A 23,887-nucleotide genomic window follows, 5' to 3' on the forward strand; every position below is an offset into this window, starting at 1 on the left:
CCCTGTTACATAATATGCATCTCTCATATACACAACTTATCAGCGCCTCCTGTTGGAGTGTGCATTCCACTTTTGGTCTGATGAGTTAGTGAGACAGAATGCGACATTCCCCGGTCGGATGAGACAGATGCCTCAAGAATTGCTTCAAAAAGAGACTTCTCTATATTTTCACCCGACATGATCCCTGTTTCGAAGCCAGATATAGCCTGGCATTCTACGTCCGCCCAGTGCTGAGACCCATCATTCCCCCCCTTATCTTTGGCTTTTCCGGAAGAAGCTGAGGAGCCCTCACTGTCATCGAACGAGCTTGAAGAGCTTTGATCTCCTGAGCCACCTCCATTATCCGCTTCTTCGCCTTGAGATTGACTGATGTTGGTATTTGCCACTTGTTCGGGCTCAAGGAAGTTAATCCCACTTTCCAAGATTGTGACTAGGCACTCGTCGAGCCCGAGAATGGTTTGGTGTAATCTACCATCGAATGAACTCTTGGTGGATATATGGGGGTTATTCTGTAGAGATGGGGCGCTGGCACTGTTGTGATCTTCCACGGCGTTTTGGTGATGGCCCTCAATAAGTTCTCTAAGAGGATTGACACCCGTAGAGAACAACCCTCTGAGCTTCACTGGAAAGTCTCCATCCTGCGGCAAACGACCTGTACTTAGACTTAAATCAACCGCCAGTACGAGGCGAAGATATGACCTTGGTTAGAAAGAAAAGATGTCGGCCCAGTTGATGGTTGAGAACTTCCTCTCGAGTCTGGACTCATCCAGCCGGGCAAGGCCAATTATATGACGGACAATCTCAGTAACCCAATCGATACCATCATATCGCGTCCAATATGCCCTGACGAATTGAATAAGAATGTTGAGTTGGTGTTGCGTGGTTGCTGAAGTCTGATGCATGGCATGTGCAATTGGAGGGCACAGTTTGACATCCAAGATATTAAGTACAAGCGGCAGAACAATCAAACCGATCCCGGAGTTGGGGAGAAATTGGGCAAGACCAAGAAGTAGTATTTTCTTATGACACTCAGCGATGTCCGAGGTAGCGTCTTGTAACTCGCGCCTAGTCTTAAAGATAGTCGACAAATCCTCAATGAGAGAGTAGTTTCCATTGGCGCCACCCGAGAGCACATTCAGGTGAAGAGCTTCGTAATGGCAAATGACAATGCGAGCTGTATGATAGTACATATACACAAGATTTGCGTATAAGATGATTGAAGCTTCGCCAATGCCTTGGTTTGTTTGAGGTGTTGTTGAGGGGCGAGTGCAACTTGAACGCTTTGGCATTTTTATCGCAGCAAATTCATGCCATCTTCTCAAAGATGTCCTGCACTCCTGAAGTTTATGGATGTCCTTATCATGGTCGTTCTCCAGAGGACCTTGTAAACCATTTGGCGGGAAGATGAGCAGCAGGGTGTCTGTAAGTGTAATGCACAGTGTGATTGACTGGGAGAGAATGTCGGCTAACTTTTCCTTGGTCGAAAAATCGTACACCTTAGACCGCTGAAACTCATCCACTAAATCTTCCGAGGTAAGTGGATCATTGCTGAAGTCGAACTGCTCGTTGGTGATGTAGATTCGACGTCTCATGAGTAAGCTCATAGAGCGGTCTCGGATAATGCAACTCCACCACAGCCTTTTCAAGACGTTCTGATGCTTGGAGCCGAAAATTGAAGTCTTCATGGCATAAAGATGAGCTTCCGCCAGCTTTGCATTTTCAATAGCAAGGCTTAGCCATGTTGTGTTTGGCCTTTTTGATGCTGATAGTGATGTGAACGAGAGAAGTATCGATGCTTAAGCCATAACGAGGGGAGACGACTCGCATTCAAGGTCGTAAAGCAACTTGGTTCGTCGAAGAAACGTGGCGCGCATGGTCCGAATGTCAGTATATCCAAGGGCCGTAATTGTAGATTCAGAGATGAATGTACATGCCGCGAAAAGCATAGCTTGAAACAACAAGAGTGACATAGGCCTTTTAGGTGGATTGCAACTCTTATCACAATACAGCTCCCAAAAGTCGCCTTCATTGATCAGAGGTAAAAATGGGTGAATGTAGAGGAAGTAGTGTTGGACCAAGTCATCTAGGAAAGGGCGTATTGGCACCCGTAGACAGCCTTGATTTTCAAGAAACCTAGCGTTATTTTGGGGAATCTGATGAATGTTTGAGATTCCCAGGAACGGATAGCAGCAGTACAAAATTTCGGATGATGCTGGGCCATTAGCCAAGGTACCCCATTGATTGTGGAAGCTTGTAGGGGTATAGTTGAGCCCAAGCAGAAATGCGGACAGGTCATCTACCGAAGATTTGTTTTCAGAACCTGACAGCGTTGGTTAGTTAACACAATAGAAAACATCCATTATTCGAACGCTTACTGTCAGCAGGGCCTGGTGGTGGACCTGGCGATCTCAGCAACTGCCTCTGAGATCCCTCACAGGGAGCTTCCGGTGGGATGTCATGGATGCTTGCGTGATTTTCGGGCAGTCTTGTTTCTTCAGATTCGTGTAAAACAGGACCGGGCCTCTCAAAGAATGAAGGGTCTTCCTGCTGAGTGGTCTCTGGATCAAGAGCAGCAGCTGCCACGTTGGGTTTCTGCTCAGGCAGTACATATGGGGGCAGGGGTTCTGCGTGGGCTTCGACAGAATCCATGTTGGTTTGACGAGCTTTCTTCGCTCTTGGCTGATGGTGTATTTTTTGCAATGCTTTGTGTTGTGAATCCAAACCGGCTCGGGCGTGATGTTGATGGAGGTGGATGTCGTTGCAAAGGTGAAGTGTTCAATTACGGGGCAAGAGGTGATGTTCCACTCTAGAGGTGGAGGGAAGCCGCATGGAGAAGGGTAGAATCCGGGGTAGTTGTATTGTATTGATCAACTGTGGGGTAAAATCACTTGCAAAGGGGCTAACTGTTGGGAAGACGCCGGTTGGCCCAAAGTTTTCTTGCCTGACTTGAGGAGAAGAACAGCTTCTGGAACTAACGCTGAATCGGATGGCGGGGGTTCCGGCAAATTCGGTAAAATCGGCAACCCATGATCGTCAGATAAAGCCTTTCGCTTCACTGCCTGGGCAAATCTGATAGAAGAACACCGGTTATATATATTACCTGGATAAGCTCTGTTAAATATCTCGCGACTGCCATCACGAACCAGGCAACCGTAGGACCTATGGCGTAAACTTTTACATCCGAAATGAAGATCGGATGATGTGAAGACGTGTCTTCTCGGTTTTGTTCATTTCGCCCTTTGATGCAACAAGGCTGTAGGGCGAAGAGGGGGCGTAGACTAGGTCTATCACGAGCGAGTCGGAGTAACCGGAGTGAGGAGCTCGGCGTCTAGTGGAGTCCATCGGACAATCCAGAACCGACTAGCGAGACGTCTCTCCGACTCTGGCCACCTCTCTCTCCGATTTCCCCTTGCATCCTATGCCGATGAGTTATGGTAAATAGCACACACTAAGATGTCATTTAGTTTCACTTACGCTCAAAGATGCGTGATCTTGGTAACGCGGATTTTTCGTTATTCCGTGGCATACTCAAAGCGTAGTTCGCCACTACACGAGAAGCCCAGTGTTTGTGCTGTAGAAAGGGCGCCGAGATTTGGACAACCTAAAGCTGCTCTCTGATACTCCACTTCACCTAATTGTAAAGTCTCCAGATCATCGCATTTGGTATCTATGTCTCCATTATAGATCGTCGTGTCAGAGTGTAGAAGCCCGCGTCGAGCCGGATGCGGGGCCGGGAGTCGCAAGCTCGGCTCCTTCGTCTAACTCGGCTTTCTCGGGATATTTTTACGGCTGGTAGATCTTATCCCAAGGGTAACGACCCAATCGTATTGCATGTCAGTAGCGATTCAAGCTGGCTATTCACTTAGATCAAAAAGTCTCACTTGTAGCTGTGCCGAGGTGCAAGTGCGGAGTGCCATCTGCTGTCTCCCCAATATGCGGCCATACTTGGTGATATTAGAGAATAAATATAACTAGAATGTAGTCCTCGTTTGTACCTTAGCTTTATACTTCTGTATCCTCCTGCTCAAGTCTTTTAGAGCCTCCCATTTTGCATTCATCACAATCACGAAGGTCACCAACATGGTATTCTCACCTCCGTCCTGGGTGCCCCAGTTTCCCATGGGTATGTCTCGATGCAAACGTTTTACTTTCAGTTTATGACATAGTATGTTAACTTGAGCAAAGATCCTCCCGATTCAATTAGCATAGCCGAGTTCATGAGCAACGACAAATATGGACGGTATCCGCTCGCAAAAGCGAGATCCCCTTTCGTATGCGGCGTCACAGGGCAAGCGTACACCGCAGCTGAAGTAGTCGACCGCGAGACATGCTTAGCCCAAGCAATCAAGAAGAGATTGGGTTTCACTCACGAAGGATCTGAATGGGATCGAGTCGTTGCCCTCTTCTCTCTTAACACGGTCAGTGACGCAACTAGGTCAAGTTTCTGCTTCTACTCACTCGTTGTAGATTGACTACATACCTCTGACACATGCCATCCATCGCGTTTCTGGAATTGTCTCGCCAGTTAACCCAGCTGCAACTGCTGTTGAGCTTGAGCAGCAACTTAGGGCGTCCGGCTTAGTTGCCCTGTTCACATGCAGTCGCCTCTTACCAGTTGCCCTTAAAGCAGCTCAAGCAAAGGGGATTCTAAAAGAGCGCATATTCATTCTCCTAATACAGAATGAAGATAAAATTGACCAGTTCACTACCATCTATAATCTCATTGAGGAAGGAAAGGCTCTGCCTGAACTCGAACTAATAAACTGGTCCAAGGGTCAGGGTGCAAGGCAAGTCGCATATCTATGTTTCTCTAGTAGAACATCTGGGCTTCCTGTGAGATAAACCCTTCTTTGGAACAACTTGCCGGTATGTGTTACTTATCAGTACATAGAAAGCTGTTATAATCTCGCATTTTAACGTCATCGCAAATGTCATTCAGCTCATGACATTTGAGAGCATCTATCGGAAAAGCCAAGGTATCAACTCACAGGTACTACTCGGATTGTTGCCTTTCAGTCATGCCTACAGCCTTATTATTATAGTATACGTCGCCCCCTATCGCGGTGATGAGGTTATTATTCTACCAGAATTCCAACTCGATATATTTCTTATAGCAATTTAGCAGTTTAAAATTAAGCAACTTAATATTATCCCTCCAATCCTAGTCCAGATGATTGCCAACCAGAAGAAATACAGCAAGTTTAACCTTAACAGTGTCCGCTATGTTTATACCGGTAGTGCTCCTTTAGGAAGCGAGACTATTAACAGTCTCTTTATACTGTATCCGCACTGGCATATTGGTCAAGTCTACGGTAAGTTATCTGTATCTAGTATCTCGCCTTACTAATGTTTAAATCTAGGTATGACCGAGACTGCTGTTATGATTATATCGACCAGCGAATCCGATATCCTTTATAGATCTTCCGGTTCTCTTCTGCCTTCTATAAGCGCCAAGATTATAGATATAGATAGGAATGAAGTAACAGTATATAAGATTCCCGGCAAGCTGTTCGTCCAGGGACCTTCAGTCACGTTGGGGTATCTGAATAATAAAAAGGCTACTGCAGAAACTTTTATCTGGGCCGATAACAGTTATTAGATTAGGACAGGCAATAAAGCTATTATTCAAAAGTCTCCACAGGGACATAATCACTACATTATTATCAACAGGATCAAGAAGCTCATTAAAGTTAAGGTAAGCAGCCCCCATAGCCCAGAGAGTCCGATATAGTTAATAGCCGTGGAAACAGGGAATGCAGGTTGCCCCTGCAGAACTAGAAGCATACCTCCTCACGCATCCATACGCATCAGACTGCGCCGTCATCCAAACTCACCATAAACGGTCCGGTGAAGTTCCCAAGGCCTTTATCGTGAGATCAAAAGAGTCGCTTGGGAAGACAGAGTCCGAGATGGCGCAGGCTATCTGTGAGCACGTCGAGAAGCACAAGGCTAAGTATAAATAGCTGGTTGGGAGCGTCGAATTCATAAATGCGATTCCAAAGAACCCAACGGGGAAGATTCTTCGACGCCATCTCAGAGAGAAGGAAAACATGGCAAGAAAAGAAAGCAACGCGCGACTATAAGGGTAGACTTTAGACTCCAGTCTGGTACATTTGCGATGTTATCTGATCACATCTTGAAGCATCTATGCGCGGTAGACACGCTATTATTAGCGCTCCCACCGGATTTTGCATCCCTTTAAGCTCCTATCAGTTATCTATCTGTCAGAAGGCAACATATTCTCTCTAAAGGCCGACCCGAACGACTCAGCAGCGACTTTGAGTATCAAACTACCGTTAATTATGTCCTGAGATTTGGGATGCCCCTACCCTAGAGTCAATAAAAATTATTTTTCAGAGAAGGCCACGTGATTAGTCACATGATCGTATTATTCATGGACAATTTGTGTGCACAGAGTAGAGACACGAGGTAAGAAACTTCATTTTCAAGCCAGTCAACGAAGTGTGGTGATTTGCAGGCAGAGCACGATACACGACACAACGTCCAACCACCGAGTTTTATAGGAAATTTAACACCTACCGAGTCTAATTTACTAAACCAGACTTCCTCATGGTACTACCAACTCATTTAATAACAATCCAGCCTGACTAACAATATTCAAGGAGGTCCATCCATTCAATCAAGAGGCGTTCAATAAGGCCACATTGGAGGAAAACGAGGGAGCCATCAATGGTGCCGGTCAAGTGGTTCATTGGACTCAGTGTGACCGCGCATATCAGAAGAATGCGGGAGGGGGCGTGTGGTTTGGCATGCCAAAGGAAGGAGGGTGGGTAAAGGTCGAGGCTGGCAATTCTGTCTATTTCATCAGAGGGGCAAATGGTGAAGTTAAAACGGATTCTTTATTGCCAAATTAGTTTCAGCGAATCGAGCGTCACAACATTCTACATTTTAATCTGAGCTGGTTCATAAAGTCAGCCATCATATCATGATTCATCAATTGGCGGGTCATTGCGTGATTGTGGGTATCGAACCCTGACGATAGGAAATATAGAAATATTGATGATTTACGAAGTCTTGTTTCTTTTTGTCATGAACTCATTGGTAGAAAATTTAGTGCCCTTTTCTGTTGCATTGAGCAGATGGAAATGAGCATGTGTGCGAGAAGCTCTTGGTTTTCTTCCTGTCTAGTGGGTCAGGTCAGTCTTATAGACGAAGAGACTGATGATGAACTCGGACAGCCGAGAGGCTCCGGATGCTTCGGAGTCTTGGGCTTCATCTAGTTGTTGACTAGCTATTGATAAAATCAAGGAAAAGCTGGGGCTAGGGCTAGGTCAATGACGAAGCTGATGTCGAGGCAGGTGGCGATGGACACACCTTTGATGATGATGAAAAGAAAAACTTCAATTCCGCAATAGCCATTGAAATCTGGTATCTTGATGTGTGACAGATGCTGTCGGTATCTTCCCTTTCAATATTCTTCAAATCGTGAGTGAATCGATCGGAAAGTTGGATTTAACACTAACCTGGCTGGAAAGTGAAGTGAACTGATGCTTCTGCTTTGCCAGTATGGCATCCATCACCACACGAGCGATCGCTGTACAATGTTGGGGGTCGCAAAGCAAGTGGCAAAATTCAGAGTGTCTTACAGGAGGCGTCGCCCGCCATAGTGACTTGAACCATGATGCTCAGTCGTTCACCTAACGGAAGAAATAAGAGATGATGGGCATTTCGGGTGTTAGAGGCCATCTTCAGAGCAAATAGCTAATCGTAAGATGAGCCGGCGAGAGTATCAGGAAGATAAATGAGAGAACGGAGGGCTGAGGGTGTTCCATTTGTAGTAGGAATACTAAAGGTATAGACGTCTCATCAACCTACACTTCCTAAATACAGCGGCATGAAACGACCTATTCCACAGAGCAGGTCGCCCAAGGACCTGGATCGCGACAAGTCTGCAACTCTGCAAGCGGAGGAAATAAACTTCAATATTAAAACAGTCTTCAGCTCTCTGAAGAACGTCTCTCCCAGCCTTAGACATAATCAGTCTGGGAGGGTCAGATATCGGTCCAATGGGCAACATAGAAAATTGTCTGAAACAGGCTTCGGCATGCAAGAATAATGGAACGGGGAGGACATTATACGCAAATTGCTGTCGAAATGTATTGGTCTACGTCTATAGGATTCCTGCTATTTTAAAACGCCAGCACTGTGCCCTTCGAGCGTCAACCTGGATCTCACATGAAACATATCCATTTCTATTAGGCCTGGTAGGTTCCGGATCGTCCCCAAGTTATCTTGGAACAATTGACTTTCCAAAGCCTCATTGGAGGCACCGACACTGGACCACCTAATAAATACCACCAGCACCTTGCCTGTCTTGCTCTCTTCCCCGATCACTGGAACATCATTCTCAACACTCCAGCCGTAAATTGCCTCCTCGGAATCCTGAAAGGTGCTCAGAGTGGCTTTCATAAACTCCTCAACCTCCAGAGACGCCGCCTGCCTTGCATCTGGGCCAATGTCGGATGGAAAGTAGGCTCTAAGGGCTTGGGCCACGGAAGAAGGCGTGTTGCTCAGCGCCAAAGTTAGAGGGCGTCCTTCCCCAACGACGTGAAGAAAGCCACCCTTGGTAAAGTCGATAGTGTTTTCGAGGGTAGCCTTGTTCTTGTGACCCCTACAATAATTCACCGTCAGCTCATCAGCTCAGAAACCTCTCATCCATAAAATGGTTGAACAGAATCGGAATTTGTCCATCTGGGCGCCAAATTATGATGGATTGGGATGGAGTTAAGTGCTTATGGTATCCAATAAATCACAGAGAAAAGAAAAAAGAAATTCAAGTATCATACTGTGTCGTGACGTATTTAAGATGGTCATCAACTGTATCCCAATCAAGGAATATCCACACCCGGTGAGGGTCCTCTAGCTCTTCCGAGAGGTATGCTCTCTGAGCACCGGGTTGACTGTGTGCAAAAGTAGCGGCCTTGGCCAGGGCTTTGTTGTGGACGCTGTTCCCATCCCAAGCCTCCACCCCAGGCTTAGTTATGAAATAGCCGAATTCAGTAACTAGGGCGCTCATCTTAATGTGATTTGGATAAAATGATAGCTGAAGAAGAGAATTGAAGTAGGATTAAGTGCATGGTAAGTTGGGACAGCGAAGTGATCTTAAACGAGTCCACACCATCGGTTGGAAATTGCGGACATGGTGTCATGACTGGTTGCCATTCAGGTCGTTGGGCTTGTGCTGGCTACGCTCGGAGATAGGATGACTGCACGTTATGTCCGCTCTTGATGGGGATGGGTTAGTGTGGAGCATATCTCGCCAGGCATGGGCAACTCTCGGCGAATTTTCGCAGGCGGACACGGAGCAACAAGTTCTTGTTCGAGGTACCGGAACCAAAAAATGCGAGCAGATCCAAGGTTCTCCCTGCAGGGTCTCCTTGAAACTGGGCACTGTCTTGTGATTAATCACTAGACTCTCTTTACGATTTAGTTCCACGGGAACGGATACTTTTAGGCTCCGTCCCCTGCGAAAACCTAAATTACACGAAGCCGGTACAATAACCCAATGCATGACCGAATATGCAGTACTTTCTTTGACAATTGTCTGGACCATTAAGTTTCGAGACTTGGCCATATCGGTTCAAGCGCCGCGTCGGTTTGCAAAGTTCCTCCGTGTCCGATTGAAAAAGTCGCCGAAGCTCCCATCTTAAGCATCCCGGCCATTTGCACTCTTAGAGGCAGTTGCTTAGCTACCAATCCCACTATACCGGAAGGCGAAGTGTGCAATAAGGGGTGAAGGCAGAAGAGTTGCTTGAATAGAGCTACTGAAGAAGGTACTAAGCCAAGGATCCAACAAGGGCTTGTAGACTGCTACATCCCCCATTCCTGCCCTCGTTCCAACACGCCACGTTCGTTTCTGGTTACCAACTGATTCGTTAACATTTCTAATGACTTCCCACTTGTCACTAGAAAACTTTTCAATCAATCATGCACCTAATCCTGACTGGCGCAACCGGCCTGGTGGGTTCCAGCGCACTCCATGCTATGCTCAAAATGAGGGATGTCACCAAAATATCCATTCTTAGCAGAAGACCAGTTCCTATGGCCGAACAGTCCCAAGACCCAAGAGTCGACGTATTAATTCTCAACGACTTCACCACTTACAGCCCCGAAGTTCTAAGAAAGCTCGAAGGTGCAAGCGGTGCTGTCTGGGCCCTCGGTATCAGCCAGACAAAGGCCTCCAAAGAGTGCATTTTCCCCAAAGATATACCCTTCTCCTCAAGTATCTCTTCTAATCTCTCACTAGGGACTACGTCACAATCACTAAAGATTATCCCCTTGCCGCGGCCAAGGCTTTCGCTGACCTGACCCCCAACAACGAACCCTTCCGCTTTATCTATATATCCACTGGACTAGCTACTCAGAAGCCTGGCCTTTTCAGCCCGTACTACGCGGGCGTTAAAGGCGAGGCTGAGTTATCGCTCTCGAAACTACGAGATGCATATCCTCATTTGCAAACAGAGACAGTCCGGGCTGGCTACGTCGACGCCACTCAGCACGCCGCTATTAAGCCTTATATACCTGACCCGGGTTTCTTGTACAACTTTATGACGCCTCTCGTAGCACCGCCCATCAGGCTGCTTGCCAAGTGGATGCATAGTCCGAGTGAACCTTTTGGCCAGTTCCTTGTTGAGATGGCTATGGGTAAGCATGATGGTGCTTTAGTAGCCGAAGGCCATGGCATCACAACGCTACATGGCGGTTCGAGGGTATTGGAGAACGAGGCATTTAGGCGGATTGCCGGTCTGTCATGACAACGGATCAGGAAACACATGTTCATACGGGTTATCTCATAGGCTACCACAATCACTAATAACCCCATCTGCAAAGTAATAAAGACCAATGTCAGCCAGCGCTCTGAATCTTGGGGGCAGTCCAAATCTTCAAACTGCGTTCACTTGCTTTGCCAACTAACACACTGGCTATGGCTGCTTTGACTTTCTATTAGTTCAGTCATCAGGACTTCAATCAGATCGAAAGTTAACAGGTCGGTGTACCCGGCACCCGACCGCCCTTTCATGGATGTGACGATAACCCTTGATCTCTGCTGTCACAAGTGCCGTCTATCTGCAATGCCCTTGCGAACTACACTTCTAGTCGGACCGACGCTTGACCAATTGCTATCTTCATCTTGCATCATTCAGCTCCGTCCTCCTCACTCACGAGACCCAGCACCATCCATCCTGTCCCATTCCAGCCATATCGCATCTCCAACTACACAGCTAAAGTCAAGTCGCTCTGCTCACGATGATAGTTTGCTCCATTCCTTGCTGAAACGGTAGTAATACCTGCACCGCCGGCGGTGCAGTTGTGACTACCCCTGCCGAAATGCATCCTTACTCAGCGATAGTTTAAGCCTCAGACTCCACTCTAACTAGCTCAAGGAAGATTAAGGGAGACGGAGTCTATTAACTACCGAGCCAATCAAGATGCCTACTTTCCGAGCGGGCTAATTTAGTAGCACCCCTCTTTTTCCCGCTAAGCAGGGGGCCCAGGGCCCGACTCTTTCGGGCTCGATAATCCTCCGACTGCATTTCGGGGAATCCACCGCATCGAGACGGACTGCCGCACCTGCATTTGAGTTTATAGGGTACCCCTTGCTTCTCGTATCTACTACGTAGTATGTATGTATCCCGCCGAGCAAGTGCCATAAAAATTGGCCGTCTTATTGGCACGCTCCTTCTTCAGACCACGAGTGCGAAGGATACGGCGTCTGGGGACGCAAGTGGGCGTCTAAGTCGTCCACATTGTCCGGCAACGCGGCGGTCGGGCCAATTATTCCACAAAAGTCTCCGAGACGAAAGGAGTATAGATACTTGTCGCTATTCTAGCTTGCTTTTACAGTCAGTCAAGCAGTTCTTCAACGCGTATCCTCCACCTCATTCAACCTACTACCGCCGTTTGTTATCTTGTCAGTCAACATGGCCACTCTTCAACTCCCTAGTCGACTCAGGCAGTCTTTGGAAGAGACAAAAGTGCAGTATCGTCAACTTGGAAAATCCGGACTTCGTGTTTCCGTGCCCATTCTTGGATGCATGAGTTTTGGTGATCCTCAGGCCATTCCATGGGCAATTGGGGAAGACAAGGTACATGCGGTCCCGCTAGAACACGATTTGCAGCTACTAAGCAAGATTCAAATTATAGGCGCTGCCGTTGCTCAAGGCAGCCTACGACCGGGGCCTCAATACCTGGGATACAGCCAATTCGTACTCAAATGGCATCTCTGAGGCGATCATTGGCAAGGCTATCAAGCACTATGATATCCCTCGCGAGAAGCTGGTCATTCTTACGAAATGTAACTTTGCCGTCGGAGAAACGCCAGGTATGTTCAATTATTGATTTCCGGTGCACCTTCTAATAATTATCACAGAGGAGCAACAATTTGCCTTTTACTCAGAGTTTGATAGATCCAAGGACTATCAAAATCAGTTCGGTCTCTCGCGCACTGCAATCTTCAACCAGGTCGAAGCCTCTTTGAAGCGACTTGGGACTACGTATATCGATTTGTTGCAAATTCACAGATTCGACAGTTCGGTACCTATTGAGGAGACCTTGAAAGCTCTCCACGACCTTGTTCAATCAGGCAAGGTCCGTTATATCGGCGCGAGCAGCATGTGGGCAACCCAGTTCGCCCAGCTTCAGTTTTGCGCTGAAAAGAACGGCTGGACTAAATTCGTGAGCATGCAAGACCAGTACAACCTTCTTTATCGCGAGGAGGAGCGCGAGATGATTCGATTTTGTAACGAAACTGGCGTTGGGCTTATTCCTTGGGCTCCTTTGTGCCGTGGACACCTCGCCCGGCCCCCTTCTGACTCGACGGCGAGAGCCTCGACCGAGTCTGATCTCACAAGTGGAGGGCATGGTACATCCGAAGTCGACCTCAAGATCATCGGCCGGGTGGCGGAGCTCGCTGAGAAACGGGAATGGCCGATGGCTCATGTAGCACTCGCCTGGATCAACAAGAGGGTCACAAGCCCCATTATTGGGTGCAGCAGTGTGAAAAGGATTGACGAGGCGGTTGGAAGTAATGGGAGAGTCCTGAGCGATGAGGAAGAGCGGTATCTTGAGGAGTTGTATCAGCCGAGACCTATCTGGGGCCACATTTGATCCCAATTTTATCAAGTGGCCAGGAATATACTGTATAGGGATACGCTATCATGAGCACCTCCTTACGGCGGTAGTTACGGAGTGTGCACTACACTTTTGATCACATGTAGATAATGAAGAGTAGCGAGAGGTGTAGATGCCTATTTCTTTCCTGCGGCAACATTCCTCACTTCCCGGGCGTAAAATTACTTCTTATGTATTCTATGTTATATACAGCATATCTACATACCTCCTCTCTCAAAAGGGTGACTTGTGCAGTCCATGCGGTATGGAGAGTTATACTTGCCCGCTCCTGAATCGTAATTCTTCAATATTGTCCTTCGACCTGAGAAATAAGCGAGCCGAGAGATAGATAGGCATTATCACTACCGTCGACTTTAGGTTCAATAGCGTTTTCAGATTTAAGCGGTATCCAGAGTTACATGCACCGAGATGACGGTGACAGCTCAGCACGCCATCTTCATTAGGGGTAAGCTTTCCCGAGTTACCGACATGGTGCAGACCTCGGAGACTTTCGAGTCGGGCACGGGAAAACCTCCAGAGTTGGCCGAGTCCAGGTGAACGACTGCTCACTTCACAAGACAAATGTGATGGGGCAGCTTTTTCCAGACTTCCCTGGTCTACTAACCGATCACTGTGGAGAAGCTGCGATAGACCTATGGCGGTGATCAATTGTATCCGGCCCTACTGTGTACTTCAGTCAATAGACTCTTTTTTTACCAGACGGACTTTCGTAGACTCCGAGATACTAGTCTATAACGGTCATGGGTCCTTCATTACTCCCGTTGAGTAAAATAAGGGAAGCATACAAGCCATGACATGACCAGCCTACTGCTCCAGAGGCTAATACTTGAACTCCAAGGTAACCTCAACAGTCATTTCTGGCCACATACCAAGAATGAAGGAAGCAATTGTTTCTCAAGGTAACGCCGTCAAAATCATGCAACATAACCGTATCTGATTTTCCTAGGACCCGAAGTCAAGATTATTGACAGTCCCATCCCTGTTCCACAAAAAGGCCAGGTTCTTATCCGAGTTGTGGCTGGTTCAAATCCAAAAGGTGTCAAATCTACATTCTGGCTTCCGCCCTCCAACTTTGGAGACGATATAGCTGGTTATGTCGAGTCCGTGGGGGACGGCGTCCTGGAGTTTCGCCCCAATGACCGCGTCGCTGCCTTTCACGAAATGTTTACACCCCATGGGGCCTTTGCCGAATACGCCATTGCATGGGCCCACACAACATTTCGCCTGCCAGCTAATATTTCCTTTGAGGAGGCTGCCACGGTACCCCTGACTAGCATGACGGCGGCCCTTGGGTTATATAGTAACTTGAGGCTCCCCCTTCCCTGGACGACGGACGAAGACCGTCCAGAGACCGGCCCTCTCGTCATTTATGGCGCAGGGGCTGCGGTTGGGAGCTTCGCCGTGCAATTCGCGAGGAAAAGCGAGGTGCATCCTATAATTTGCGTGGCTGGGCAGTCGAAGGACCATGTCGAAACCCTCATTGACTCTAGCAAGGGCGACGTGGTAATTGATTACCGACTAGGTCCCGAAACTGTCTTGGCCGAAATCAAGAAGGCTCTGGGAGGGAAGCCAGTGCTTTATGCTTTCGACGCGGTGGCTGACTACGGAAGCGACAAAATCCTCGGGGCTTTTCTTCACCCAGAATCAGGAAGGATTACTATGACTCTCCCTAAGGACGGGGTAAAGATTCCCAAGAAGCCCGGGGTCTTATTTCCCGACGGATACGTCAAACCGGCATTGGAGGGTGTACCGGAGGGTGTGGAGGGTTTTTGGACGGCTGTGGGCACCGTCCATAACGCGCCTAGGCATTTTGGTTACATCTTTTACCGATATATCGAACTGGGGCTTGAAGAGGGATGGTTAAAGCCCCATCCACATGATGTAGTGCAGGGTGGGCTAAACGGGCTCCCAGTTGGGCTAGCAAAACTTCTTGAGGGAAAGGCACATGGTGTTAAATATGTATATCGGATTGCAGACACGAAGGCTTGACAAATTGTAATTAGCTTACACTAGTAAAAGATTGCAACCACAATTCAAGTCATACATGTCGACACACCGATTTCAAGCATCCCTTGCGAGCTCACATATCATCTATTTAACTTTCTGAGGCTAAATACTTTCGAGACTACGTTGATGTGCCCTTTATTCGCATTCACTTTGCAGTCCCACATGCGCCGAGCATTCCATTGCAAAACCAAAAGCCCTTGCGTACCACCCTTGTGCCCAGTAACTCAACTCCATGCAGTGCGGTGCGCCCATAATGAAGCTGCTGTCGACGCGCAAGCTACTGGAAAATGCCTCTCCACATGCTTTCGCTCGCTCCTCTGAAACCATGAAGAATGGCTCCTGTTCCACCAAGGCGAACATGACCGGCGCCTTGACATGCACTGCCCACTCTTCTTTCCAACTAGGTAACCACGAAGCTGGCAAACTCGCAAGTTCGGCCAGCGGGGCAGGAGAACCGAGCCGCTCCGTGAGCCTGAGGATATCCTGGTGCACAGTTCCCGGCCGGAACATAAGAGCATCCTTCACCTCGAGAGTAAACGAGCTTGAACCCAGAGGGTCATATGGCTCGCTCACCGAGTTCCCATACATCTGAGGCCGCCAAACATCACCGATGCCAGAACATATAAGCCCTCCCAATGGATATGATGGCCTCTCATCCTGGCCATGCATCGCTGCCGCCGCAGTCCCATGCATTGCGCCCAGACTGTGGCAAAAGAGCACCAGGCAATTGCATTGATTCGGAATACCGAACTTGGACCAAAGCGTCGGCAGGATGTATTTGTGCAACCAGATTCCGGTCTCCGTTATAAAATTTGATCCTTCCGGGACAGGGAGAAAGGAACTGGTTCCTCCGTAGCAGGGGCGATCGATGGATATGAACGGCACACTGTAGGCGTTGCTCGAAGTGGATGCGGTGTGTTTGGAATCGGCATCAAAGTAATGGCATTCATAACCACCACCATGGAGGCCTACAACCAGAGGGCGCCATTAAATGGGAGATTCGGAGCGTGGAGGTATGTTGTGAATGCCCGCGACTGTTCCTCCATTCGGGAGGAGGAGTGTAAAGGATTCCATGATACCGGGTCTGTTTAAGAGAATGAGGGAGGTGATGTAACGCTTCAGGATAATGCAAAGGAAGTATGAGAAAGAGGAGTGAAGATCTTGTATTATTTGGAGTATATATAGTCTGAAGCGGAATAATTCGCTCCACTATTATAGCTTCGTGCTCGTGGGTGGGTTCTCTTTTTAAGTCCGATATGACGCTCAAAGTGGAACCCGCTACTTGCCTACTTGCTCGAGAGACACAAATGACTCAATACCGGATTTTATACGGGGTTAAGGTGCCTGGTGCCGATGGAGAACGCCCAGAAAAGCAGCAACAATCCTGATGCCGGAAGTTGGTCCCGTAAACGAGCCTCAGGCATTACGCCCTATTGGCGCGGGTCCCCTTACAGTCAGGCTGTGAAGTGTAACTACTAAGTGTAACTGCCAGCATTAACTTCTCATGGTTAAATCTGGCGAGGCCTAATTACCGGCGGTGAACCTAACACATTGTTAGTGCATGACCAATCATAGCTGGTGATACCCTATCAAATATACCCACCTCAATCTCTCGCTCTGCCAGGGTTGCGCCGTAGCTTGTCCTTATTTCCCTGAAGCCTTGCTAGACTGATACAAGAAAGGATTAAGGTGTAGTTCCGCTCGTGCCCGTTATTAGGTCAAGAAGTATTTAAGTTTTCTTGACGCAATATACCCTGTACAGTTCATGTTACGCTAGGTCAAAAGGGAACGCTCCACAATACAGAGCTGACAATATACCTTATGTACTCCGTACGTGCCGTAATAGTTCAGCTTACAATTTTGGACTCTTTATTTAGTTCGAGTCTGAAGTGGATTCCCCTCGAGAATATTTTTGTTTAAACAGGCGACTTTGACAACTGACAGGCTTGAGCTGGCAGTTGGCAAAAGCGTTTCACACGTACCCAAGACAAGACCCTGTCTCAACCGCATTGCTGTTCGCGATCTGTCAATTGCCGGCCAGGGCCAAGTCAAAGCGATTCTTCAAGATGCCCACCGACCCCAACATCCACGATGTCCGAGGCCTCATCCGCCAGTCACCGCCCGTCGACATTCGCAAACCATACGACCCGTCTACCCTCAAGGGCAAGACGATCCTCATCACTGGCGGCGCCAACGGCCTCGGCGCCCATCTCGTCCGTCACTGGGCCTCTCATGGCGCCCACATTATCATCGGTGACCTCGCTGATGCTGCCGGCGAGGAGCTCGTTGCTTCTCTGAAGACCACCTACCCAAAGTCCGCCTTTGTCTTCCAGCACTGCGATGTCACCGACTGGGACTCCCAGTGCAGCCTGTTTGAAACAGCCGTACGCGTCAGTCCTCATGGCGGCATCGACATCGTGGTGCCCAACGCCGGCATCATCCTCCCTGGCCAGGCCGTAAAGTTTGAGGCTCCCAAGCTGGTCAACGGCCGTGTCCCGAAGCCGAACACTAAGACTTTCGACGTCAATATCACGGGCGCTATTTACACCACTCATCTCGCGCTTTACTACCTCCCTGAGAATGACTCCGGTGACCGCTGCCTCCTGCTCATCGGCTCGCTCTCATCTGTCGTTCCCTTCCCAGGCCAGTGCCAGTACACCATGAGCAAGCACGCCATTCTCGGTCTGTTCCGCACCCTGCGCTCCACGGCCTTCACCCGCGGTGTCCGTGTCAACATGATTGCTCCTTACTACATCTCCAAGAGCAACATGCTCCGGCCCAAGGTCGAGGCCATCTTTCTCTCCGGTACCGCAGGCGGAGCGCAGTTCGAGGACTGCGTCGACGCTGCAACCCGTCTCATCGCCGACCATGAAGTTGCTGGACGCGCACTCGCCGTGGGCCCTAAGCTGAAGACCGGCAGCGTCAAGGTCGTCGAGGACGAGGACGCCTTTATGATTGTCGAGGACAACGAGAACGACGGCCATGGCAGGGCTGTCTGGGAGATGTACGGCTCCGACTACGACGAGGTTGACGCGTTTATCAAGCGGTATATTATGCTTCTAAACTACGCCGAGAAGGTCAAGGGGTGGGTTGGCTACTTCAAGGATCTGTGGAGCATCTGGCGACGCAAATAGAGAAGAATGCAGCTTTTGGTTTGGCTTTAGGATGCCTCGTTAGATCGGTTGCATACTGGTTGGAAACGTCTCCTCGTCAAGAATACTCTTATAACTCCGGTCGTCGCCCTAACTATGCTTCCTCGCCTTAGCAGCTACCATGTGATGTAGGTTTTTCCGTCTAGAGTCGGTTCCCTCGTCGGGTTGGTCGTATTGTTCGGCAGACGAGCGGACTCGTCGAATAAGGACGTGAAGGACTGGAGTTGAGGCAGCGACCATCCTCGCGTTATTTGCAACCCAATTTGTAGCTGAAACCCACCTTCCTCCAATTCCACAGTCCACACTAAATTTACTATAAGAGTTGGAGAGTGCATATACTGAACCTGTTATTCCTAAAATATCATATACGATGCTTAAAGTCAGGATGAAATGTTTCACCTGGTGTATCTATTTCTGGCCAGATACAAAATTGGCTGAAGGTATCGGTGATTTCTTTTTACTAAGAGGCGATCTTTTCCATGGTGTTTCCGCGGCTACAGTGTCGTCGGCTGCGTCGTCGGCTTGATTGTTAGAGATTTCTTCTACCTCTGCCCTAGCCCTGCAGATCATAGGGCTCAGATGCAAATTAGCTTCGCAGGAGATGAATTGGCGTTGCTAGTAAGGGGGTGTTACATCGTAGAGGCAGTTACTCTGGCAATGGTGGAGGACGGGGAAATCGGTTCAGAGTAGCATGCTTTCAGACCCTGGATCAACATTCTGAGGTAGCTACATCGCTAGATATGGGTTGGAGTGCCTACTGATTAAATCCAGGGATCTTTGTCGATGCTAGTCTAGCAGCAGCCTTGATCATGCGATGTGATAATTTGATTGACTCGGCCAACATCGTCTGAACCCTGACCCTACACGTTAGACCGATGCTCAAGGCCTGGCATCTCTTACTCCGAAGCAAATGTCTTCACCCACCCAACCACAGCTGTTTTAGCCCTTGCCATAGCCCGTCTCTCTCCAATCTTGTTCTCGTTCCCGCGACTAAGTGCCCCATGCTCCACACCCGGGAAATACTGAAAATCCCATGATAAACCTAGCTTGGGCAGGGTTGCAAAAGTGTGGGCTTGCAAAGCTGGAGAATACGCAGGCTCAAATTCAGGAATAAGCAATTGTACAGGAACAATTACGTTGTCGATATCATCTGTAGTCAGGTATGACGGGTGCCCAACAGATATACAATCTACCAGGGGGCGGCCGTCGCTCATTTCGTGTTTCTTCGCACCAAGGAAGAAGCAGCCCCAACCACCATAGCAAAATCCGACGGCGGCGAGATGCTTGTGTTTCTGTCGCAAGGCCTTTGCGCAGGCTAAAACTTCTGGTTCGCGCTTGTGTCGGGCATTGTCAATGTTGAACTGAACAAGGTCCATCTGGTCGAATCGACCTTCGAACATGGGCTCGAATGGAAGCGATCCGACTCCGAAGAAGTCGGGGACATAGACAGTCGCGTTGATCTCGCGAGCATAGTGATCTGCTAGCAAGCGAATATTCGCATACTTCCAACCAAATGCATCGTGAATGAGCAATATCGCAAGCTCTGGGTTTTGGCCAGTAATGTACGAGTCGTTATTGGCGAGCTTACCCTCAGTTCCACATGGACTGCCGTCCCATGCGAAGGCATTGAGGCAACAATTGGTCTGTGCCATGATGTCAAAGAATTGACGATGACGTGCGTATGAAAAAGGTTTGTTGGATCCCTGTTGAAAATTGGGAAAATTCGGACATGTCCATGGATTTAGGAGATAACAGCAGATTTTGTTTTTGTGGTGTGACGTCGATGTTAAATATGCTACTCACCGGATTTACTGTTATCGCCGCAACTCAAATCTGCACGAACCTCGACAAGCTAGCTTGGTCCTTTTCTTATCCCCACCCCAACCCCCTTTTTCTTTCATGATGCAGAAGAGACTGGCCGACTGACTTTGTGCCACGATAACCGGTGTGGTACGGCGACTGAGCGTAGGAATATCCGCGGAAGACGTAGTACGGACCTCGCAATATACTACGTAGTATCTGTGCGTCTGACATTCATAGAAGAGCTAGGTGAAAGGAAAGGCCTGTCATACAAGGACTGGATATGTTGAGACGGAAGCAGAATAAAAAAAATCACATCGTTAGTGCCGGTCAAGGCCAGACTAAAGCCGTGGTTCTTGCTCACAGGCCAACCCATTTAATGGACTCCTCCCACAACCGGATCGCCGCCTCCTCGTCGTACGCATGGTGTTCATAACCCGGAGCACGAGCGCCGTGCGAAACATTCCAAAGTTCCGCGATCTGACAGTCGTCGAGGTATTTCCCTCCCTTGCCCTCCAATGATGCAGAAGTAGCGGCCCATACGCTCGTAGCGGCCCCTTGTGCCGAATTCTTGAACATCAATGCCAGCGCCTCATCTTTGTTGATCCCCTCCTTGCGTTCATCCGACGCGTGGCGTAAAAGATCCGTTAGGACGAAACCAGGGTGGACACTCCAAGCATGAATGCCTTGAGCCCCGTAACGTCGTTCGATTTCGTTGGCCGTCCATATGTTTGCAGTCTTGCTCTGGGCATAAGCTGCCAAGGCGTCGTAGCAACCTTCAAAATTGATGTTCTCAAACTTCACCGTTCCGGAGCGGTGGGCCATGGATGAGACAATCACCACTCGGGAAGATTTTTCAGATGTTGCGCCAGTAAGCAAGGCTTTCTCAAGAAGACGGAAGAGCAGAAAGTGTGCTAGATGGTTGGTACCGAATTGAGTCTCAAATCCATCTTTAGTTCGACCTTCAGGTGGTCTCATAACCCCAGCACTGCAAATGAGGATGTTCAGAGTCTTGGACTTTGAGAGAAACTCTGCAGCGCACGACCTGACGCTATCAAATGACTCAAGGTCTAGCTCCAGGAGGTTGACCCGTTCATCATTGACTAAATCACCTAAAGCCGCCCTGGCTTTGTTGAGATTTCTCGCGGTCAGGTAAAGCGTGACGCCAGCTGCGTGCAAGGCGCGGGCTGTGTCGATCCCGATTCCAGAGGAGCACCCGGTGACCAAGGCTACCTGGCCTCCCAACTTCCCTTCAAGGCCTTCATCCTTGATGATTTGAAGAGCTGTGGGACGAGAGTCGCCCGGCCCCTTGGGAGACTTGTGGACGGTAATATAGCGATCGGTCATGATGTGATTGAGATGTTTCCAGACGAATCGAGGAAATTTCAGTCTGAGTTCGTGGGTTGTTGGAACGTAGTTTTTAAACAATTAAGGACAAAGTACAGTTGATGAGTCCAACAAGATAATGAGTTTTATGAAAAATGCACTGAATACGGCTTTTATGGGTGGAGAATTTACGGTCTTCTGTGTTGAGCTAGTGGTCTTAAAGTCCGGGTTTAATGGAGTTACGCAGTTTGCCAACTTAGCCTGCTCCGAGCAAAGTTTTATGGATAACACACATAGGTACGATTAACATCGTCGCTTCCTTTTCCTTCGGACTACAAAAAGCTTCCTTAGCTGCAGCCACTCAACTGGCTATTTCTCTAAACATCACTGTCTTTCCCCCTAAATACAATGATTTTCACCACCTTTTCCCGCTCTGCGCTGCTATTTCCACTTGTCCTTTGGGACATGTCTGTTTTCGCCATACCGGTCGCCGTATGTGAGCAGCAGGCTTCTGCCAAAGTGTCTCTCGTCGGTCTTGTATCGGACGCCCCCAGCCTCGAAAATCTTTTTATTCGCGACACCGGAGACATACTCGTCACTTCCACCAGAAGTTCCACGCTCTTCCAGGTCTCGCCCTCGAACCTTTACTCGCCACTCGCTATTGGTGAGATTCCTGGCTACACAGGGTTACTTGGGATAGCCGAGATGGAGAAGGACATATTCTATGTTGTTGCATCCAACCTCACAGAAACGAGTTATTCGAACGCAGTGTGGCAGGTTGATCTGCGTGACGGAGCAGAGCCACGCTCGGGCAGCAACTCTACCGCTCGAATCAGTCATGTTGCCGATTTTGCCTCGGCCGAACAATTAAATGGCATGACGCGTTTGAGTCCGAGCGATGCCGATCATCTTCTTCTTTCCGATTCAGCCAACGGGACCATTACGAAACTCAACGTCCGCACTGGCCTTGCTGAAGTCATTCTGAATGACCCGACCATGCAACCCCTGTCTTCTGGTCTTGGTATAGGTGTCAACGGGATACGCACTCTGGGGAGTAAGCTGTTTTTCACCAACTTGGACCAGAAGGTTTTCGCGTCCATTCCAATTTCCCCTGCGGGCCTTGCCACCGGTCCTGCCGAGATTCTTGCTACGAATATCACCTTTCAAGACGATTTCGCTCTGTCCCCGTGTGGAACACGAGCCTGGATAGCCACGAATGGCCCGATGGAAATCTTTGAGGTCGACATCCTGAAGAAGGCCAAGCGCATCAGAGCTACGTCGCCATTCCTCGGCTCCTCTTCATCTGTGGCAGCCTCTTTCGCAAACTCGAGTCAACAGCTTTACGTCACGGGAGCACTGGCCATTGGTAATTCAAGCCAGGGCTCGGTTGCGAGAATTGACTTAGCGTCTTAGCATATACCCTTTATGTGCAGGGCTTCTTCGATTCAGACCAAAGATGTTCTCTCATTTTGCGCCGCGTAGATAGACCCTTGCCATATGTCTTAGGGCTTCCATCCAAGTCAGGTCATACTCTCCAAGGTTGCCAAATCTATGGGTGGCTCTATTTGACACGAGAGTGTGAGAGGATTGATCGCGAGAATGAGGCGTCGCAAATAATATGGTGACCATTAATTACCGAGGATAATATCCAGAAACAAACAAGAAGGAAACCGGAAGGCGGGAAGGGGGGAGGGGGCCCAAAGAAAACCAAGAAGTAAACTAAGAAATCAGGCACGCATGCGGACTTTTATGTTTTATCATATAATGTCGCTTACTGTTAGAGAAATTATCGATATCCAGCCGCAAACGCCGCAGCATGCCTGGACCCAATTTTTTCAGCCTTTCCTCCCGATACTGTCAGAACACAGGGGCTGCTTTAATGCCGACTATTTGTATAGTCTAAATGGTGCCTGTTGTCGGAAAGCTGGGGTGGCACTGATTTAACTTTGCCCGTAATTGGTGTGTATTGTGTGTCTTCTTTCTAGGCTAGCTCTATTGAATGGGACTATGTTGGAACACTGATGCATATTATCAGACGGAGGGGTCCAGTCCGGCTGGGTAACGGGTGGATGTTATCGCCCCTTTGGACTCATCAAAGCCTTGAAAGGTGAAGCGATCGGATCGTCTTGTTCAAGCTGCCGTGAACGGCGCCGGTCTTGACAACAGTATTCCGAGATCCAGTATTCCGATTTCTATTTCTTAACTCCCGGGGCATTTCATCGACTCTTGATGATCACCCGACGATATCTTGTACCCGACTCCTGCCTGCATTGCTCAAGATCCGGGATCACCGTCTCCCCCAAAAGAGGTCAGCATCCTTAGATTCAATCTGCGTAGTCTCCGCTAGGAGATGTGATCGTCTTTTGGGGGCATTTATCTTCTTTGGGACCTTCCCGCGGACCGGGCATATCTTGGAACAACGCTACGCTCTCTTGCTTGGCTATGGCATC

The 23,887-nt window shown here is 48.8% G+C and overlaps 12 protein-coding genes across 12 annotated transcripts; 7 read left to right on the top strand and 5 right to left on the bottom strand.

Annotated features, from left to right (window-relative positions):
• Positions 1–3: 3 nt before the first annotated feature.
• On the bottom strand, positions 4–2,649 carry BGZ61DRAFT_572894 (uncharacterized protein; the record flags this gene model as incomplete). The annotated part of the gene is made up of 4 exons (XM_046256114.1): positions 4–652; positions 821–1,762; positions 1,931–2,320; positions 2,376–2,649. The coding sequence occupies 4 exons, from the start codon at positions 2,647–2,649 to the stop codon at positions 24–26; spliced, it is 2,235 nt and encodes a 744-aa protein (XP_046094360.1). The 3' UTR covers positions 4–23.
• A 1,431-nt stretch (positions 2,650–4,080) lies between these two features.
• BGZ61DRAFT_500556 (uncharacterized protein) lies at positions 4,081–6,083 on the top strand (the record flags this gene model as incomplete). The annotated part of the gene is made up of 9 exons (XM_046251564.1): positions 4,081–4,123; positions 4,186–4,418; positions 4,468–4,833; positions 4,892–5,071; positions 5,123–5,312; positions 5,361–5,538; positions 5,605–5,695; positions 5,751–5,933; positions 5,964–6,083. 9 exons carry the CDS (start codon positions 4,081–4,083, stop codon positions 6,081–6,083), a joined length of 1,584 nt encoding a protein of 527 aa, XP_046094361.1.
• A 360-nt stretch (positions 6,084–6,443) lies between these two features.
• On the top strand, positions 6,444–6,913 carry BGZ61DRAFT_467733 (uncharacterized protein). The gene is made up of 2 exons (XM_046247807.1): positions 6,444–6,573; positions 6,624–6,913. The coding sequence occupies exons 1-2, from the start codon at positions 6,571–6,573 to the stop codon at positions 6,873–6,875; spliced, it is 255 nt and encodes an 84-aa protein (XP_046094362.1). The 5' UTR covers positions 6,444–6,570; the 3' UTR covers positions 6,876–6,913.
• A 1,180-nt stretch (positions 6,914–8,093) lies between these two features.
• BGZ61DRAFT_435087 (uncharacterized protein) lies at positions 8,094–9,037 on the bottom strand (the record flags this gene model as incomplete). The annotated part of the gene is made up of 2 exons (XM_046243979.1): positions 8,094–8,632; positions 8,808–9,037. 2 exons carry the CDS (start codon positions 9,035–9,037, stop codon positions 8,146–8,148), a joined length of 717 nt encoding a protein of 238 aa, XP_046094363.1. The 3' UTR covers positions 8,094–8,145.
• Positions 9,038–9,948: 911 nt separating this feature from the next.
• Positions 9,949–10,775, top strand: BGZ61DRAFT_373486 (uncharacterized protein; the record flags this gene model as incomplete). Its single annotated transcript, XM_046242251.1, has 2 exons — positions 9,949–10,208; positions 10,268–10,775. 2 exons carry the CDS (start codon positions 9,949–9,951, stop codon positions 10,773–10,775), a joined length of 768 nt encoding a protein of 255 aa, XP_046094364.1.
• A 1,167-nt stretch (positions 10,776–11,942) lies between these two features.
• Positions 11,943–13,128, top strand: BGZ61DRAFT_373552 (NADP-dependent oxidoreductase domain-containing protein; the record flags this gene model as incomplete). The annotated part of the gene is made up of 3 exons (XM_046242255.1): positions 11,943–12,107; positions 12,166–12,343; positions 12,392–13,128. 3 exons carry the CDS (start codon positions 11,943–11,945, stop codon positions 13,126–13,128), a joined length of 1,080 nt encoding a protein of 359 aa, XP_046094365.1.
• Positions 13,129–14,026: 898 nt separating this feature from the next.
• On the top strand, positions 14,027–15,141 carry BGZ61DRAFT_500560 (chaperonin 10-like protein; the record flags this gene model as incomplete). The annotated part of the gene is made up of 2 exons (XM_046251565.1): positions 14,027–14,051; positions 14,099–15,141. 2 exons carry the CDS (start codon positions 14,027–14,029, stop codon positions 15,139–15,141), a joined length of 1,068 nt encoding a protein of 355 aa, XP_046094366.1.
• Positions 15,142–15,255: 114 nt separating this feature from the next.
• Positions 15,256–16,654, bottom strand: BGZ61DRAFT_510989 (uncharacterized protein; the record flags this gene model as incomplete). The annotated part of the gene is made up of 2 exons (XM_046252089.1): positions 15,256–16,127; positions 16,612–16,654. The coding sequence occupies 2 exons, from the start codon at positions 16,652–16,654 to the stop codon at positions 15,295–15,297; spliced, it is 876 nt and encodes a 291-aa protein (XP_046094367.1). The 3' UTR covers positions 15,256–15,294.
• Positions 16,655–17,225: 571 nt separating this feature from the next.
• BGZ61DRAFT_487055 (uncharacterized protein) lies at positions 17,226–18,293 on the top strand (the record flags this gene model as incomplete). Its single annotated transcript, XM_046249926.1, has 1 exon — positions 17,226–18,293. The coding sequence occupies one exon, from the start codon at positions 17,226–17,228 to the stop codon at positions 18,291–18,293; it is 1,068 nt and encodes a 355-aa protein (XP_046094368.1).
• Positions 18,294–18,912: 619 nt separating this feature from the next.
• On the bottom strand, positions 18,913–20,049 carry BGZ61DRAFT_467737 (Alpha/Beta hydrolase protein). Its single transcript, XM_046247808.1, has one exon. It carries the CDS (start codon positions 19,961–19,963, stop codon positions 19,208–19,210), a length of 756 nt encoding a protein of 251 aa, XP_046094369.1. The 5' UTR covers positions 19,964–20,049; the 3' UTR covers positions 18,913–19,207.
• Positions 20,050–20,093: 44 nt separating this feature from the next.
• Positions 20,094–21,572, bottom strand: BGZ61DRAFT_467738 (uncharacterized protein). Its single transcript, XM_046247809.1, has one exon. The coding sequence runs from the start codon at positions 21,456–21,458 to the stop codon at positions 20,472–20,474; it is 987 nt and encodes a 328-aa protein (XP_046094370.1). The 5' UTR covers positions 21,459–21,572; the 3' UTR covers positions 20,094–20,471.
• Positions 21,573–21,741: 169 nt separating this feature from the next.
• BGZ61DRAFT_467740 (uncharacterized protein) lies at positions 21,742–23,324 on the top strand. The gene has a single exon (XM_046247810.1). It carries the CDS (start codon positions 21,846–21,848, stop codon positions 22,848–22,850), a length of 1,005 nt encoding a protein of 334 aa, XP_046094371.1. The 5' UTR covers positions 21,742–21,845; the 3' UTR covers positions 22,851–23,324.
• The last annotated feature ends 563 nt before the right edge of the window (positions 23,325–23,887 follow it).

This window comes from Ilyonectria robusta (genome assembly GCF_021365365.1).
Source record: "Ilyonectria robusta strain PMI_751 chromosome Unknown BGZ61scaffold_61, whole genome shotgun sequence".
Lineage (NCBI taxonomy): Eukaryota > Fungi > Ascomycota > Sordariomycetes > Hypocreales > Nectriaceae > Ilyonectria > Ilyonectria robusta.

Bases quoted from the DNA above. Each gene is read 5' to 3' on its own strand.
- BGZ61DRAFT_467737 (XM_046247808.1), bottom strand. From the start codon at position 19,963: ATGGCACAGACCAATTGTTGCCTCAATGCCTTCGCATGGGACGGCAGT.
- BGZ61DRAFT_467738 (XM_046247809.1), bottom strand. From the start codon at position 21,458: ATGACCGATCGCTATATTACCGTCCACAAGTCTCCCAAGGGGCCGGGC.
- BGZ61DRAFT_467740 (XM_046247810.1), top strand. From the start codon at position 21,846: ATGATTTTCACCACCTTTTCCCGCTCTGCGCTGCTATTTCCACTTGTC.